At 30.4% G+C, this 15,278-nt stretch overlaps 2 protein-coding genes across 2 annotated transcripts; both read left to right on the top strand.

Annotated features, from left to right (window-relative positions):
• The first annotated feature begins 1,615 nt into the window (after positions 1–1,615).
• LOC136201421 (cytochrome b-c1 complex subunit 6-1, mitochondrial-like) lies at positions 1,616–2,368 on the top strand. Its single transcript, XM_065992084.1, has 4 exons — positions 1,616–1,689; positions 1,765–1,849; positions 2,046–2,135; positions 2,231–2,368. Coding segments are annotated over exons 1-4 (210 nt in total). The 5' UTR covers positions 1,616–1,687; the 3' UTR covers positions 2,264–2,368.
• A 3,224-nt stretch (positions 2,369–5,592) lies between these two features.
• Positions 5,593–11,249, top strand: LOC136235655 (cytochrome b-c1 complex subunit 6-1, mitochondrial). Its single transcript, XM_066025489.1, has 5 exons — positions 5,593–5,768; positions 7,677–7,729; positions 8,664–8,748; positions 10,795–10,884; positions 10,972–11,249. Coding segments are annotated over exons 2-5 (210 nt in total). The 5' UTR covers positions 5,593–5,768; positions 7,677–7,727; the 3' UTR covers positions 11,005–11,249.
• The last annotated feature ends 4,029 nt before the right edge of the window (positions 11,250–15,278 follow it).

Raw genomic sequence — 15,278 nt, 5'->3', positions numbered from 1 at the left:
GTTTGTTAAAGCAATTTACTTGATTACGAGTTGGTTTGTTTACAAGTTGGTTTGATAAAACGTTTATTTGATTACGAATTGATTTGATGAAACGTTTATTTGATTACGAATTGGTTTGATAAAACGGTTATTTAATTTGATTCGTTTTGATAAAATGATTTAATTATATAAAGATGATAACAAAGTGAAATATACAATTAAAGTATTAACGTGTCATTCAACGCGTCAATAAGTTAAAACGAGTTAATAAGTTATGAGAACTACCTAAAATAGGTAGAACCATGTGACTTTGATTCCCGATTTAAAGATGAATAGACGATTCAGGATACGTAGGAAGTTTGATAGAATTACCGAGTTCAATGCAGATAATTAAATAAACTTTAGGTAATCCAAATAAATTTTTATCTATCAGAAAATAGGTTTGTCTTTTAGATTGCTAGAAGTTCGTTATCCTGTTTTCCATTTATACCCGATGTCGATTTGGATCGGATGTGACAATAATCAATTAATTAATTAAAATTAATTAATGTAGGTCCAGAGATTGTTTTTAATTATAAAATTGGCTCTAATTAATTATGGGTAAAACAAAATGTACGCTAATCAAATTAAACCATTTAATTGTGACCGGATCAAATGATTGATGGTTAACTCGATTTGGGTCACAAAAACTATGTAAAGTATATGGGATAAGGTGCAAAAATATCCTTAATATTTATATTCAGGAGTAATTTTACTCATAACATTCAAGATTGTGCAATTTTACCCTTAACGTTGACATCCAAGAGCAATTTTACTCCTAGCGTTGACAAGTTGGGCCAATTGGAGAAATTATTCATCAAATTGTTTTGTCAGTCATTAATTTTGTCATCTACACTTCACATTTGTGTCATTTTATTACTCATTAGGAACATATCACAAACATATGATTAAACATGAATTTTTTAAAAAAATATATTATGTTTTGTACGAGTTGGACAAAAAAAAATCAAATATTTCACCGAATTAAAATATATTGATCTCAAATTCTATTATTAAATCATAAAAAATATGAATTTTTTAAAAATAAAGTTACGTGCAATTGGTGCAGAATAAAGAACAAAATATCTGTGTTTTATAATACCGTCTGAAATTGACCAAATTTGCCAATGTTGGAGGTAAAATTGTTCTTTACTGCCAATATTATGGGTAAAATTGCACAATTTTAGATATTAAGAGTAAAATTACTACTAGGTATAAACGTTAAGGGTATTTTTACCTTTTATCCCAAAATATATTAAGTTATTGAAAAAAAAAACACAATTCATTTTAAAATAATATAATGATAAAACAGTATTGACAATCAACTTATATGGAAATAGAAATAAAAATAAATATAAATGCTATTTTGAAAAGCTCAAACAAATCTGAGTCCAAGCTTGGGCAATTTTCATGCCTAACTTTATGCTGAAACACAATAACTAAATAGCAAATATATATAACACTGACCTTGCTTATTCAAACACTCATTCTCTCACGCAAGGTACTCTTTCCCTTTTACTCTGTTTTTCTTTTTTGTTTTATTTATATTGTAAGTAGTGATATTAATTTGTAAATAATATATTTTTATAAATTGTGCAGGATTAGGAATAAGCTTTCTGAAAATTTGGAGTGATTTGCAACTCTCTCCTGTCATATTCATTCAATTTCCATGTGAGTATTCATTCATTTTTCTTTATGTATATAATAAATTAATTCAATCTCAAATGATTAATTAATTGATATTAGGGCGGATGACGAATTGGTCGACCAAAAGAAGTATTTGGAGGACACTTGCAAACCTAAATGTGTCAAGCCTCTAATTGAATATGAGGTTTTCTTTTTCTTTTTCTAACTTTCTTATATATCCTTAACGGATTACTTTTCTATTTGCCACTCCATGTAGGATTATTAATATATGACATGATTATTTTATCGCTTTTCACAATACATTTGACATTATTATTGTTTTCTTATATATAAATTTAATATAATTATAACATGATAATTCAAATTAATACCTTCTAAAGGCATGCATGAAGAGAATTGAAGGTGATGAAGGAGGAAATAAACATTGCACGGGGCAGTACTTCGACTACATATCCTGTATCGATAGATGTGTAAGTAAACAAAGTTTGATTTATATATGTACCAAATTTCCAAATAGAAATGATGATCAACTTAATTAATATTAAGCTGGAATTTTGGAATGCAGGTTGCACCAAAGCTATTTTCAGAATTGAAGTAATATATGAGTATATAATTGGAATGGCTTTTTCAATCCTTTTATATGCTTCAAAAATCAACCCATTTTTACTCAAATACACAAATTGCCTTTTTTTTAGTAGCCAATTCATTCTTATTTTTAGATGAGAAGAAAAAATTGGACCATCGATCTTGAAAATATATTATTTATGCCAAATTAATGATTATAATGTCCAATATGGTCTCCTTCTATTATACAATGGTAGATTATATTTTGTTAATTAAATGATCGGCTTCAAAGGTCAATAAAATAGCATACAAAAAGGCTCTTATTTTTTCAATTTTTGTTGTTATTCCATACTTTTTTTTTAAAAAAAATTTAATCTTTGATAAAAAAAAAAAAAAAACTATTTGATCAGTTATAATTACATACATGCATTAAGCTCATATATACTATAAAAACTTTTGAATATTAAACCTGGTTAAATTTAAATAACTTATTCCATCTCTATTTGAAATTGCATTGTTTATGGTTCAAATAAACTTTTTTTTACAGTTATATGAACCTACATTATATTTAATTTTTTTTTAAACAGTTAAAAATACAATTTTATATGCATGCAGGTGAAACCGATAATACAATTTTAACTAAATTTGATATTCATAAATAATTTCTAGAGATAAATAGGGCTATGGTTTTTAAAAAATATCAATTTAGGCTCAACATATAAAATAACATAAATATAGGCTTAATGTTTAAAAAAGGATACCAATTTAGGTCTCGATAACGGAACGAGACATGTCTTTGGTATTACTCCGTTGAGGGCCGGCTCTAGTATTTTAGAGGCTCTAGGAAGGACCGGTCCTGATATTTTTATGAGTTTTAGGTGAAAAAAGAGATAAAGAAACTCTTAATAAAAAAATTATATGTAAAAATTTAAAATAGAAATTTGGACCAATTTTAGATCTAAAATATCATATTATTTGGTCATTTTCTAATTACAAATGATTATTATAACTACCTTTAAAAAAAATATTATATATACAGTAAAAAACAATTTGGGTATCGAATAAAAAATTTGATCCAAATATGTTATATTATAAAAAAAATCATTTTTTTATTAAATCATGTCATAAAACTCAAATACCGAGCACATCTCATATAAGCCCACAAAAAATACATATATTATTTTTAAGGATTAGAAATGGTTTACGGTGGTTTATAAATATTCGAAGCTTTTTATAAATTGTTGTCATACTATATTATAATTTTCATTTTGATTTTGTAAACTACTCACCATAAAAAAAATTGATCGATACAGGTTATTATGTAATTAACTCAATAGTATGAGTAAATTAGTGAAAATTAATTGTATCCTAAAATATATTGTAACAAGTAAATCAATATATAATATATTAGTCATTTTAAATTTGAATATATATTAACATTTTGATTTAAGGAAAAAAATAATTATAAAAATTATATAAAAATAAGGGTAAATAATTATAAAGTCCCTGAGTTTTTACTTAATACACTAGTTAGTCCCTCTGTTTTTAGAAATAATTATATAGTCCCTCAGTTTTTAGTTTCATCAACTCCTTAGTCCTTATGTTTGAGTCAATGGTCAAACTCTACCAATACCAAAATTACCATTTATTTTATATTTTTTTGGTAAGAAGGGAAGAAAAAAAAAACAAACAAACAAAAACCATTTATTTTATATTTTAATAATAAAACATCTATTTTTCCTATTTCATGTTTTTTTCTCATTTTTTTCCTACATAGTCTCTACAATATTTTTTTTGCCTGCATAATCTCTACAATATTGAGTAATTAATTTATTAAATTTTAAATAATTATAAAAATTTAATTCAGTAGCCTAAATTTTATTGACTAAAAAAATGAATGAAAAATATTTCAAAAATTATCAAAATAAGAGAAAAACTATATAAATTGTAAAAAGTAATCTTTATTTATCTCTAATAAATTTTATAAATGAAAAAAAAATATGATTTTTAAAATTTTTATTAATATTTAATGCTAGTTTAAAGAAATTATATTAAAAAAATAAAAATTTAAGAGAATAAAAATACATTTTTAATGATTAGTATACACAACTACAAAAATTTCGGTATATATACTTCATAAACTTTATTAAAACTATTTCGATTAAATTTGAAATTAAAAAATAAGTTTTTTTATGTAAATAACTAGGGGCAATTTGAACTTTCATCTACAAAAACACATGGAAGGACTAAAGAGTTGATTAAAATAAAATTTAAGGTCTTTATAATAATAGGATGGACCTACTAGTATGTTAAGCAAAAACATAAGGACTTTATAATTATTTACCCTAAAAATAATAATCATAATAATTATAATAATATAAAAATAAAAACAAAACATATGAAAAATAAAGAGAAAAGAAACTTTATATAACAATAAAAAGAACTTTATATAATAAAAATAAAAAACATACTTTTACGAGAAATAAAAGAAAATGAAAACCAAAACATACAAATCCAATGATCGAATTTCTACCCTCCTAAACAACTCCACTATATCTTCTATTCAGTCTAGCACTACATTTTATTATCGGTCTACATACTTTTTAACCATAGCAATATTAATAATTATCAAATTTGAAACAAATTCCAACCGGAGGCTCCCGCAAATTGGAGGTCCTAGGCGGCCGCCAATGCGGCCTGCCCTTAGAGCCGACCCTGACTCTGTTAAGTTCTGTCAATTGTACGTGGTGGGAGAAATCAAAACTTAACGGAGTAATAGGAATGACGTGTCCAATCCGTTATCGAGACCTAAATTGATATTATTTTTTAAACGTTAAGCCTATATTTTTGCTATTTTGTACGTGAAGCCTAAATTGATACTTCTCCAAAAACCATAAACCTATTTTGATATTTTATCCCTAATTTTTATGGTGACCTATGATTTCATGTATGTAATATATATGGTTGATTGCAAGCATGTATCAAATTAAAGGGCTGATGCATATTTATACCTTTAAACTTGGCATGTTTTGCCTATTGGCATCCTTAATTTTTAAAATAACCTATCACACACCTATAGTTGGTTTTAAAAACCTATCACACACTTATAATCAGACTTTTCAATTGGGTAAGTTTTATAATTAACCAATTTTTATATCAAGATTTAAAGTTTAGGGCGATAATATTAATAACTTCAAATTATAGGGGCTATGGTGTAATTTATCATATATTACCCGAAAAATTTCGGGTTGACACTACGCTAATCCGAAATCGATACAGTTACTATTATACCCTTTAATACAAAATGTTTGGCGTTCACTTATGTATGTAAAATTGTAAAAATGTAAGTTTAGTATGGGTATGTTTAGAAAAAGGAACTATTGGTTTTCAGCCCTAGTTCTCCACTTTTCTGCCTCTCTTCTTCTCAGCAGTCGGCTGGTCTCCACCAATCCCCAAGGTTAACGCGATCCACAGCTGTAGGAATTACTTGGAAGTCCAGAAACATTTATCTACCTACGTTGGCTGTCTCGGATCTACAGGTCAGTCTGATCCGTTGTGCTTAGATGCATTTAGAAATTTATATCTCAATTGATGAGTCTTGTATTATTGATGATATTCAGAAGCATTTTTTTAATGCAATTCTGTTTTGTATGAATTTAAATATTTCATCTTATTAAACTAACCTTCAGTTCCAATTCATATCAATTATGGTTAGGTTAATTGATTTTCTGATGCTTCTATGTAGTCAACTGTATTTCAATTAGGTGCTTCCCCCACCCCCCAAATGATCAGAGATCTATTTCTGTTTTTGGAGAACCACATGATTAAGTACTATTAACTTGTGGTTTGGAGTGTCTGATCATTTTGTAATTTTTTCTTTTCCCGAAGGAGCAGAGATGAGCATGATCTATTGGTTGTCTCTAATTGTGATCAATTAACTTTTGATCGACTTTTTTTATTGAGCTAATTGAGATCTATGATGATTGTTTTTGTGATCCACTTGTTATCTTTCTAGATTATATCCAGAAGACATCATTTTTACTGATCAACCCTTTCTTTATGTTCATGTGATCCACTTTATATATCTGTTAGTTTTACATTTTTATAATTTAAGATATAGATTTAGTTTTTGCAACAATTTGATAATTATATTCAAGTATATTGATGGATGTTCATGAAAGTTTATTTGGTTTGATGTTTTAGTTTATGAAAACTGTATGGCCTTTCTAGTTTGTGGCTGTGATGCAAGGACACGCCACATTTTTGGGCTTGTTTACTTAAATATGGAAAATAAGATTCCTAATCTAGAAATAGTGTCTGCCATAGAACTGATGAAACAAAGTTCTCCATTTCACCCTTGTTTCGCAATCGATGAAACTAGAAAGCAAGTTTTTGTATTGATGATACGATGAGTGATGAACTGATGATGATATTTAGACATTACAATTTCCAATTTAGTGATTTACACTACACGGATTTTAATTGTAGAGTCTGATTAGATTAGGAATTGGAATTGGAAATGAATTTTTGATAGATATACGGATTAGTATCCTAAATTCCCCTCTTCTGCGGACATCGTCTCCAGATTAGGAAACAAGTATCTTATTTTCCATATTTAATGTAACGATCCTAAAAATGTCTCGTATTGGTTTCCGTGTCCGACACCGGTAAGAAACGCTGATTAATCATCGGCATATCCGTGCATCCTAGTTTGTAATAAGTTTTATGGACATTTTTGAGTTTTTTTTTTTTTCCAGGTTGTGTTAGGAGGTTGGATCATGTTAACGGATTGAGTTGTCTTAAAATATTTATTTATGTAACAAATAGGGTCGAGTTAGCAGGTTGGGGTGTGCCGTGTGAACTCTTTTTGCTACTTAAAACATTTATGCATGTCGTGTCATCTCCTGATCGTCTTGGGTTTTTGGATAATAATAGTTCGTGTTGTGTTCGTATTAGCCCATTGAATACTAACCTGATGGTTGATAAGACACAAGCACGGTATGCTAACACGAATTTCTACCTCTAAAATGGAATGATAGGATTCCTACTTCACTATCTGCAACAATTCACTTTTCATGATTGTGGCCCACTTTTACAGATAATTTCTTGTCCAGATTGTAATTACTAATCTAAAATCTTTAGCCTTCTTTTATTTATTTATCTTTTTAAAATGATGGTTAGAGTAACCATGTTAGGAAGTGTATTTTTGTTTCAGCTTGTAATAATTGCAATTAAATGAAGAAAAAATAAAATAAAATATATGCTGATTTCTGACAACTAAATGAGCTAGATTTCAGACCGATATTTATATTTTTCTGGTTTTTGGTAGCCTTGACCTGTTGATTGATGCTTCTGATGCTATATAGAGGAAGTCAAAAGAAATCGGCCTTTGAATGTGTAGGATTTTTATAAGCACCTGTCCTTAGAATTTTACTTCCATGATGCAGGAATTTCCTTTTTGACATCAAGCGAAGTGCTGCTCCACTCTTTTTAGTTCAATGTAAGTATCCATGTCCATTCTTTCTGTTGGCATCTCACTGAAATTTGAAGCGTGTGTAATCAGCATCATGCCAGTTTAACCAAAATGAAAATTTCTGTTTGGGGGGTCATGTGCGTGTTTGTGTTTTGATCTGATATAGATTAGCTTGCTATGTTACTTGGTATTCTAAGTTACATTTATCTAATTGAGGAAACAAGGGAATATGAAAGTTTTGATTTTTAATGAGTTTAGCATAGGCGATTGAGAACTAATTTTTTACAGTGTTGATTGATATAGTGAAGATAATGATTGATTTCACCAATGCCATTTATGCAATTATTATATGTCCAGCTTTAATTTCACAAATAATAAAAGGAAAATTCTTAATTCCAGTGTAATACAATGTTGTGTCAGAACTGTTGAGATATGTTAAAGTTAAGAAAGTAAACACCAAATAAGAAGATTGATTGAGCCATTATACTTGTGTTTTTTCTTAAAAATAAAATAGAAAAAGAACGAAATGAAAAGAAAAGAAAAGAAATCAATGTGGTAATAGATTTTGGCCAAAAGGATCATTGTTCTCATTTCCAGTTCCGTGGCATTGCTGGATGGGGTTAGGAGCATCTAAGAGCAGTTTCATCTCATATTAATGTTTCAGATTATATTATCCTCAGTTATTTACAAGAGAATAACACCATTATTTTAGTTACATGCTGTTTTTTGCCTTTTGTGTGCTGTATATGCTAGGATAAAAAGGAACCCTATCAAACACTAGAGTATTCCATATTTTTGTTTGACTGAGGAATGCATGTTAAAATTCCATGTTGAATTTTTACTTTTCCTTGAACACATCCAAAACTGACTGGCAAGAGCAAGAATGAATTTTATTGTTGGCATCTGAAACTGATTTTTTCTTATCTACATGTCTAACTTTTCTCTCTTATTTAACTTTTAGGGCTGACGAGGAACCTGTTGATCAAAAGAGGTACTTTGAGGAATCTTGCAAGCCTAAATGTGTGAAGCCCCTGCTTGAATATGAGGTAACTTATTCTTTTTGGTTGGAATATGCTAATAAATTGCATCTGTCTATGCATTTCTTTTTTCCTGCCGTGTACCAGTAGCTTATTAGATATTGTACAGTTTGATAGGTGGCTTCTTGCCAATGAGCTAACCAACTGCGAGAAAACTTCAAGGCTTCCTAGATTTACCTTAAAGCAAGTGTTTTGCATTCTAAAAGTAGCAGAATTGTGCAGTTACACATAATTTCCTTAATTTTTGGTAGCTCTGTACCTCTTGTTGTTGATAGCAAGTATTTCAAATCCCTTACTGAAAGTGCAAGTTTTGAAAATAAAGCTGGATTAATGTTGATTATGGAGATGAAATTATTATAAAATTTGTAGATCACAATATTCCATCCAGATTCTGAAGTTTGTCAAACATAGTTGGCAGATTAGATATTCTTTGACTAAACTATTATATTTACCTATGCTTGATGCAATTTGTGAATATAAGGGTGTAATTTGGAATCTTTATAGTTGCTTCATTTAAAAAATGCTGAGGGACAAAAGCTTCCTCGAGTAATGTCATTTGCATGCCATTATAAAGGTTCAACAATGGTGTTGTTTGAGTCAAGATTTAGTTAATGAAATATTGATTATAAGTTTGTCTCCAATTTCTCTCTCAAATAACTGTTTGGCCGCTGTAAAGATGTACAATTTTCTGAATTTCATAAACTCCAGGTGTCATAGTTATTAAAGGCGCATGGCGCACTAAGGCGCAAAGGGTCCTGGAGCCTTGGCGCATGGCGCACGGCGATGGCGCGCGCCATAGCGAGACAAGGCGCACCGACAAAAATAAAAATTATAAAACTATAAAACTAACATAAAAATGCAATGAATACTAAATCATGAAAATATCTTAAGCATAAATAAATTTAAAATGCAAAATAAACCCCATATTAGCAAACTTTAAAGTTGAATACTAATTCCTAAGTTCTACTCCTAATCAAAACTCTCCAAATCCATCACTCCTCATCATCACTATCACACTCCTCATCTAAAGCGTCATCATCAAACTGATCCTCTTCATCCTCATCAACAAACTCAGTTTCTTCTTCCTCCTCATCTCGAACAACTACATGGGCTTTTCCTCGATCCTTGGAAGATGATACTTTAGCCTTTTTTCCTACTCTTCTAGTGTTATATGCAATCTCTTCAACTCCAGCAGCCTTACCAACTAAACCCCATGTTAGAGTTTCATCTTCAACTCTTCATGACTCTGTCTCTTCGTCTTCTAATTAGTTTAAAATGTATAATCTCTCTCCTCTTTAATACGTTTTGTTAATAGAACATGTGCTTCATCCCAGATATATAAAAAAACTGCCCATAACTGCCTCTAACTGCCAAGGCGCGCCTTGGTGCGCCTTTGGCAATTGCATTTGGCGCAAAATGGCGCACCAGGCGCGCGCCATGGCGATTGCGCCTCGCCATGGGGCTGCCATGGCGCTAAGGCCTGCGCCTGGTGCGCCATGCGCCATAGGCGCGCCTCAGGCGCGCCTTTAATAACTATGCCAGGTGTTAATTAGTTCATTTGTGACTCGTTATAGAACAGATCAGAAAATACCCCAAATACTTGGAATAAGAAACAGAACTATTAATTTTGTTATTAAGATTATCATAGAGTATGCATGTGAGAAGTACATATGTAACTGATTTATTTCCGCCAGGAGTGTTAGCATATCTCAAGTATTGTTGAGAAATCATTTTGGCATTTAATGACATGGAGAACTGCATAGATGTCACAGATGGTATTGATTATGTTCATCAATTGAAACTGTACAGCGGTATGTAAAATGAGTTTAATCCACGAGATGTTACCTTTATATGTATATATTGATACAATACCAAGCAAATATCGATATATTTGGGACTGTGTGGCTCTTTGGTGAGTAGTAGAAGTCATTTAGCATATTACAGACTTATTGTGGAACCATTGCATTGCACAAACAAGACACTTGTACTAAATTGAAGTGCTTGAAAAGTGGATAATTTTCAGCTTAAGCAATCAATTTTGTGTTGTACTCGCAGGCATGTGTTAAGAGGATTAAAGGGGATGAGAGCGGGCACAAGCACTGCACAGGACAGTACTTCGATTATTGGTCATGTGTTGATAAATGTGTAAGTAATAATTTACAATTTGAAGCTGACATGCATTACAATTTACACAAATGTTTGATTAGGTGAAGTTTGGATTTGTTAATGCAGGTTGCACCGAAGCTATTTCCGAAACTAAAATGATTGGGAGGCAGTTGCTACATTCCTTTGGATCTGTTTGTACCCTTATGAACATCAGCTGAATTTTGTCATATGCTTAGTTGGGTTGTTTGATAGTAAAACCTTTTCGAAATGGAATAAGATATCTTGAATTGGTGGCATTTTCAAATGCTTTTGCAGCTATGCCGAAAAGATAAGGAAAAAAAGCACACAGAGAGAAATGACTTCTGTTGGTCTTGGTTTATTTATAATAATTGTTTCTTTCCTAATTTGTTGCAGTTTTTAGTTTTTACAATGTTGTCTTGAAGCACTATTTGTGACTTATTCAAAATGTTGGTTTTTGCTTGCTGATTTTACTATTTGGTAACATATGTTTTTTTGACCTATCACAATTAATGAAATTTCAAACAGTATGATGTTAAATTTGTTGAGATTTTATCAATTTTGATAGACCAAGAAGTAAATGTTATGAAATACATAACATAATAGAGGGCAAAGACTAACATTTTGGATAGTTTAAAGGCCTAATACACAAATAACCCCTTGAACTTGTCAAAATGTTGCAACTGTCCCCCTCAACTTTCAATTGTAACAACTTACCCCTTAAACTTGTTCAATTGTAAAACATACCTCCAAATTGGGAATTTTTTTACCCCGTACTTGAAGCAACAGTAAAAGCGTTTTCTCGGATTCATATCACGCCAAAGATTTGATTATCACACTCCACGAGCGTTGGAGATTTAGCATTTCACGTGTTTTTTCAATTGCAGTCCATGTCAGCAATTTGGGGTTATATTTTACAATTGGACAAGTTTAAGGGGTAAATTGTTACAATTAAACAAGTTCGAGGGTAAGTTGTTACAATTGAAAGTTGGAGGGGGCAGTTGCAACATTTGGACAAGTTCAGGGGTTATTTGTGTATTAAGTCTAGTTTAAAGTCAAATGTTACCGAATAAAGAATAATAGGTTAGGAACAAAGGGGGAAAAAGATGAACATTTTAAATCGTTCAGCGGAATTTCAATAGACTTCAAAGAAATAAAAGAACATTTTTTTTTTGCATCTAAGTATATTAAGATTAATTTTGTTCTTATAGTATAATAGTTCAACTTTACTTCCATTAGTTTAATTTTATGAGGATTTCCTTTTGTTTTTGGTTGTTTTTGTGTCTTTGCTTGAAAAGAGTTAAAAGTGAAATATCTTTTTTTAAAGATAAGTACAAGGGAAAAATAGATACGTGGTTTAGGTATTTAAATATAGTTTTATGTTTTTAAGGTTCAAAGTAGAATTTAAAAAGTAAAAAAGTGGATTACTAAACCCAGCCATGAATTCCCACCACTAGCCCTATGAAAAGATCAAACTATCATTTACCCAAAATTTGAAAAAACACAAAACCTCTCAAATATCCTACACACTCTTTGATCAAATCCGGACTAATTTGTGAACCAAAACATGGAGTGTAACAACAACCGTAAAGGGAAAGCGAAAATAATAAGATTTACCGTTTTTGTTTTTTGATTTAAGCTTAAAAATTGAATATGTGGGTGATTTTTTAAAAACGCCGGAATCGCAGTCGGGCGTGATGTTCATACGCCCGACCTATGGTTCGGGCGTGATGTTCATACACCCGAGGGGTTTTAATTAATTTAATTAATTTTTAGTTTGTTTAATTTAGTTTAACTAAATTTTTATGTTGTAAATTTTATTTTGTTTAATTTAGTTTAACTAAATCTTTATTTTGTTAATTTTAGTTAAATTTTTATTTTGTTAATTCAGGTATTTACGGGTTAAATTCAATAGCGGACTAATTTTTTTACGGGTTTAATTCAACATCGGACTAATTTTTTTTACGTAACAGGTATTTACGGATTTAATTCAATAGCGGACTAGCTATTTTTTTTGCTCTCCCGACACGCGGGCGTGTGCCTATCACGCCTCACCTTGTGGTCGGGCGTGATAGCCTCACGTCTCACCGTGGGTCGGGCGTGTAGCGATCACGTCCAACCACACAGTGAGGCGTGGGGCTATCACGCCCGACCACAAGGTGAGGCGTGATAGGCATACGCCCGCGTGTTGGGAGAGAAAAAAAATAGCTTTTTCCTCCCCAAAACCCATGAAAGGGTATTTTCGTCCTTTCACAGGGCTAGGAGTGGGAATTTGGGGCTGGGTTTAACAACACCAAAAAAAAAATGATATGACAGTTAAAATCAAAGGGCCGTAGAGGATTTTTATCATTTTATTTTTAAAATCTTACACTTTATTCAATTTTTAATTAACATCTAATCGTGTTGTTAAATAATATTTTCTCTCTTCAATCTCCCCTCTTTCTCTTATTTGTCTATCTCCCTAAACCTCTACGACTCCACTAAGCTAGCTCATAGAAATCCAATCTTGAATTTGATAAGTTTGACCAACAAATTCACCATATTTTAATACATCTTGCGACTCTGCAGTGTCGAAGAATGTGAATTTGAGTCTCAACATCTCTACAGGCACTAAAACGGAGAGCCTCCCCATCAATTCCCCGACTAATCAAGTATTTATGATCTCGAGGGATATTCTTGCAAAAAATATTCCCGTAAATGTTAGGAAAATCGATAAAAGATTCTACAAAATTAATAGAACATTTAGAGGGTGTTTGTTTTGGGGTTTTAGGAAAGGTAAGGGAAATATGAGGTTTCATTTCTTGTGTTGGTGTTTGTTTTGTTAATTCAATCATTCTTTTTACCTTTTTTTTTAGTTTTTAGTTTATTTTTAACTCCTCTAATCTCATTCTCTGACTCCTCCCTCAAGTTTTCCATTCTCTTTCATCTTTCTTACTAATTTGAATCTCCACTCTCCTTATAAAATTCTATTTTAGTTTCTATTTTGTTTTTAATTTTTATTTTGGTCCATATATATTTATTTTTACTTTTTTAATCATTGGATTAATTTCACTTTTGATCCTTATTCTCATATATTTTTTATTCTTTTTTCTAAAAATATATTTTTAACTAGATTTTACTTTTTTATTTTTATTTTGATCCTTATATTTATTTATATATATTTTTCTATACATAAACTAATTTCACTTTTGATTCTTGTACTTATTTGTTTTTATCTTTTTGCCCTTATCATATTATTCAGTTTTAGTAATTATTTTAAAATGAGTATTTTATTTTTAAAATATAATATTTATGCATTTTATTTATTTATGTTATTTCAGTTTCCTTTGTTTTATCATCTTTTGATTTTAATGGTTGAAGTAATTGATTTCATTCTTATATTTACATGTGATTTATTTATTAAAACAGAGACAAATGTATGTATAGAAATTATCGTTAAAAACACAACTATGGTTTATTACCTCATTTGAATCAAACAGCCACAAAGGCAATCAGTGGTATCACATTCCCTTTGTGGAACCAAAACAAACCGATAAAGGAATTCAAGGTCATTCCATTCCTCTATCATTGTTTCCCTTTCTTGATTCCATTCAATTACTCATGCGCGAACCAAATGTACCATTAAGAGGAATGTTATAATGATCACAACAAATACTTTGAACATTGATGCTTCGTTTAGTGAATTCATTGTACCAAAAGGGCTTTTCCCTATTTATTTGAGCTTAGATCATAGGTTCCCATTCTATGACAATGTGTTTGATTTAGTTCACTCAGTTGTGGAAAACTTAATTTTGCAGAGGAGAAAAAGAGAGAAAGAGGAGAGATTGAAGAGAGAAGTATTTAGAAACATAATAAGATGTCAGTTGTAGATTGGGTAAAGTGTAGGATTTTAAAAATAAAATAAATGAAAGCACAAAAATGTCCTTTCCACGCTTTGGCTTTGATTGTCATGTCATCTTTTTTTTAACACCGTTAGTATATTCGGACCTTATTTGCTGACAGAATGAATCTGAAGATGTATATTTGTCAAGTTTAAAACATGTGACTGTTTGAAAATGACCGAAACCACAATGTTTATTTTTATACCTTTCTCTAAGTTTAATAATAATAAAAAAAATTGGTTTTGAGTTTTAACACTTGTTGATTATTATTTTTTTTTGATGAAATAGAATATGTTTTCCATGTTAATTTTAGTATTGTTCAATCACTTCTAAATTATCTACAAAATTAACCGGATATGATAAGTGAATATTAAAGATTCAATGTAATACTCTACCAGATATTCTTCTCCCATTTATTGTATGTCTTATCCGGGCTTTCAGAAGCTTTCTTTCCTATCATGTCGATGCAAGGAATTCTCTTCAGAGTAGTAGTCTACAACGTGCATAGATAGTGACACCCAATAAGGAATGATT

The sequence above is a fragment of the Euphorbia lathyris genome, chromosome 7, assembly GCF_963576675.1.
Source record: "Euphorbia lathyris chromosome 7, ddEupLath1.1, whole genome shotgun sequence".
Taxonomy (NCBI): Eukaryota; Viridiplantae; Streptophyta; class Magnoliopsida; order Malpighiales; family Euphorbiaceae; genus Euphorbia; species Euphorbia lathyris.
This window is presented reverse-complemented; position numbering and strand designations above follow the sequence as displayed.

Excerpts from the sequence above, each read along its gene's own strand:
- LOC136235655 (XM_066025489.1), top strand. Across the intron at positions 8,749-10,794 it reads AGCCCCTGCTTGAATATGAG|GCATGTGTTAAGAGGATTAA; the intron begins GTAACTTATTCT and ends TTGTACTCGCAG. Across the intron at positions 10,885-10,971 it reads GGTCATGTGTTGATAAATGT|GTTGCACCGAAGCTATTTCC; the intron begins GTAAGTAATAAT and ends TTGTTAATGCAG.
- LOC136201421 (XM_065992084.1), top strand. Across the intron at positions 1,850-2,045 it reads AGCCTCTAATTGAATATGAG|GCATGCATGAAGAGAATTGA; the intron begins GTTTTCTTTTTC and ends TACCTTCTAAAG. Across the intron at positions 2,136-2,230 it reads TATCCTGTATCGATAGATGT|GTTGCACCAAAGCTATTTTC; the intron begins GTAAGTAAACAA and ends TTTGGAATGCAG.